At 44.8% G+C, this 3,767-nt stretch overlaps 1 protein-coding gene across 1 annotated transcript in view; it reads left to right on the top strand.

The window, feature by feature from the left end:
* Nucleotides 1–3,767, top strand: part of LOC102679908 (protein artichoke-like) — a 99,707-nt gene that overhangs the window by 90,621 nt on the left and 5,319 nt on the right. The window contains exons 2-3 of the mRNA XM_006615292.2: nt 2,029–2,401; nt 2,924–3,764. Of these exons, the coding sequence (XP_006615355.1) occupies nt 2,110–2,401; nt 2,924–3,764 (1,133 nt within the window). The 5' untranslated portion in view covers nt 2,029–2,109. The remainder of the gene's footprint in view (nt 1–2,028; nt 2,402–2,923; nt 3,765–3,767) is intronic.

Genomic DNA, 3,767 nt, shown 5'->3' with positions numbered 1-3,767 from the left:
ATAATATTTTACCAAAAAAAAAAAAAAAAGAAAAAAAACCTCATATGACAGTGTGAACAATAGTGAGATTCGTAATTCATCATTTCCAGTTCATTAATCGTTCATTATCAACTATTGAATAACCTAACTGGGATAGAATTCCGCACGCAAAGCCTATCCTATGAATAGTTTATTCACACGGTCACACGAAAATCACGCGATCCATTTTCAAGATATTCAAATTTGCCGGATCCTGTCCGATATGTAAATATACACAAATTTTTTGTATATATATATATAGATATATAATCGAAATCATAAACAGATCTCGGTTTATTCCCCGAATCGAGGCTCGGGTCCAAGTCCATTTGCCTAACGACCAACGTTTATACCCCGCCTGATCGTTTATGCCATCGTATTCGCCCCGAGTACATCGCCGTGCCGTTCTATTTGCCGCGTCAACTGCAGCCTGTGTTTGTCGTACCCGGGAAGAATACGATTCCACTTCACGAAAATATGCATAACCGAGATCGGTATTTGCTCCCTCGCTCACGAATCTATAATCTTCCATTCGTCGAGTACAGTTCGAGTACGAGCAGATGCTGTCTAACATTGGAAATTCATCTGTTAATTAAATTCCCTCTGTTAATTGTACTCGCTTGCTCCAACATTGCCATAAATTCTTTCGTAATTATGACGAGAAAGGAAAGAAAAGAAAGAATGACCTATTAAATAATTAATGTCCAATCTATAAAATCTATGGAATAAAGTTCGTTTATTATATCTTGCGTTATATATCATCGTTATGCAAATACGTGCAAATTTCGTATTCCACGTAAACTTGCCACGTTATCTCGATCATCGAGATTATCAATTTCACGAGAACTTATGGAGCTTTGCGGTAAAAGTTCGTTCGGTGAGCTAAGAATGTTTACGTTTTCTGTTCCACCTAAGGGAACAATAAAACACCGGTATCGATCAATCTTAAATCTTAAATCCGTTCGTGAGCGTACGGAAGAATTACGCACGAAAAAGCGCGCGTGAGCGGCTATATATTTTTTTATCATCAGCATTATCCAACCGTCATTTTCTCGGAAAATATATTTTTCCATCCATTTCGTTCTTTGGTTTTCGGGATCGGTTTTAACTTTTACGGATCGTCGATCAAAGGAACAAAATTGCGAACAAAATTAACGTCTCTGACGTTAAATTAATGCAATATCGTTAACCTAACCTAGAATTTAGCAAACACGAGCGGATAACACGTATTTCGCCTGGCTGCGCGGAAACAATGAACCGCGAGCACTCGTGTGAAAATCGTTTACCGAGATGCAAATTACAATTTGACCAAAATAGTCGAATGAGATATTCGTAGTGGAGCCTCGTTTTGCCTGACCGACGTACGAATCCCTTTGCTTCTTATTTCGATAGAACGCGTACTCGTAGACACAAGTGGTAAAAAAACATAGATTCGTCGAAAATAACCGACGAAACGTGGCACGCGACCGAGCTATTAACCTACCATTACGAAACGATCGAGCAGACCACGTACCACACGGTGTTTCCAAGTTTAGCTTCACGCGAGCGCGTACGCGCGTTTCGAAAACGTCTTAAAGTTATTGTAAACGCACGAGCTCCTTTATCACGATACCAGGTCTGGCTGGAATTCTGGAAGTTATTGTTACAATGCCACGCTTGGGATTGTAGGAATTAGATCAGATGGACAAGATAAAGGATGGAAAAGAAATATATTGGAAACAAAGCGAAATATAAAAATTGGTTCCAAAAGTTGAATTTGCCAAGTGAGACTTGCATTATATAAGTAGAATCTGACCACGATAAGAAAATATTAAGAATAACGTGAAAACCGTGTACTAAATTAATTGCTTAGTTGAATAAATACGTCGAAGAGAGGCATTTCGATGTTTCTTTCCTTCGACTATGAATAATTAATTCGATGACATTATCCTCGTTCCTTATCGATGCCTTATTCATCGAACCTAGGCTTCTCTGACATGCATAATGACGCGTTAACGATCCGTTTCGCAGGGAAGCATCATCGATCGTCGTCGAGAGAAACGATGAGCGGTTTGGGACGAGCCGGGAACAGAGCGGCGCGATAATAATAATATGTGGACGACTTGGCCGCGGACGAAGCGCAAGTGGCGGGACTCGGGCTCGTCTCGAAGCGGGCGAAAGCCTGGCGGCAACCGCGACGGTTTCCGTTTCATCTATTCGGTGGTGTTGGCGGCCTGCATGACGGCACAGGAAGCGAGGAGCGCCAAGTGTCCGCCGCCTGACACGATGCCCGGCTGTCCTTGTTACAATTTCGAGGACGGGCTGTTCCTGGAATGCGCCGGGGCCACCGAGGAATCCCTGAGGACCGCTTTGTCCGGTGTGATACACGCAGCTGAAGGGGAAGGTACGTTTACCTTGCTCCGTGGCCAACGAATACATTGGGATAAATAAGGGATTACGCTTCGGGGATTTCCTTCCCTCCTCCTCCTCCTCCTTCTTCTTCTCCTTCTCCTTCTCTTCCTCCTCCTCATTCTTCTCCTTCTCCTTCTCTTCCTCTTTCCTCCTTCTCGAATACGAATATCGCGGCGAATCGTGATCTCGATCTTTGCTGATCTTTTTGAATTCGAATAACTCCATTAACCATTCGATGTTTATCCGTTTAATGGAACGAAATTTTCGTCAATGCCCCCGATTAAGAGAATTCTATTATCCGGACTAATAGCCCGCATTGAAAACAAGGATCGAATTCACCCGTCCAAACGCGAGCGTTCGATTACTTCGAAAAATCAGGAGTAGAGGGAAATCCTATTAGCGTTAAGGATCCGATTCGCCGTTCGTGGCCCTTTTCACGAGCGCGTAAGTAAATGGAGTTCGGCGATATCGACGAATAACGTGGAATAACGTATCCGAATGTCTCTGGTTCCAGGTGCGATAGTTCAATCTCTGAGCGTTTACGAGCTGGACAGAAGAGTGGAGGAGCTTCGTTCCGTCGCGTTCCCCGCCGGCTCTCAGATCAGGCATTTGCAGATATCCCACTCGGCGATACGCGAGATAAGCGAGGACGCGTTCAAACGATTGAGCAAAAGCTTGGAATCGTTGGCGTTGGTGTCGGGCCGGCTACCCCACGTGCCGCAAAAAGCTTTGGCCACGTTGTCCTCCCTGAAGGCGCTCGACTTGGAAGCGAATCTGGTCCACGAGCTTCCCAGTTACAGCTTTTACGGATTGTCGTTGATCAAGTTGAATCTGAAGGGGAATCAGATAATAAAAATATCGGAGTACGCGTTCGCAGGGCTGGAAGACACTCTCACGGATCTGAACCTGGCCGAGAACAAGATCAGAGTATTCCCTATGACGTCCCTGAGGAGATTGGAGCACCTGACGTCTCTCAGACTTGCCTGGAACGAGGTATCCGAGCTACCCGAGGATGGATACTCAAGATTAGACGCTCTCAACTTTCTCGATCTGACCAGCAACAATTTCAAAAAGATACCGCTCAATTGTTTCCGATGTTGCCCGTCCCTGAAGATTCTCTCTCTGTACTACAACGCGGTCGAGTTCGTGGACAAGGACGCGTTCATCTCGTTGATCGACCTCGAGTCCATCGATCTGAGCCACAACAAGATCGTATCCCTGGACGTGAACACGTTCAGGGCGAATCAAAGGCTGAGGTCGATCGACCTCAGCAACAATCACATTCATTACATACGCGGCGTGTTCTCCAAGTTGCCCGAGTTGAAGGAGTTGTTCCTCGCGGAGAACAACATTCTGGA

This window comes from Apis dorsata, unplaced genomic scaffold (genome assembly GCF_000469605.1).
Source record: "Apis dorsata unplaced genomic scaffold, Apis dorsata 1.3 scaffold_220, whole genome shotgun sequence".
Lineage (NCBI taxonomy): Eukaryota > Metazoa > Arthropoda > Insecta > Hymenoptera > Apidae > Apis > Apis dorsata.
The sequence above is the reverse complement of the archived record's forward strand: the minus strand, read 5'-3'. Positions and strand labels throughout refer to the sequence as shown.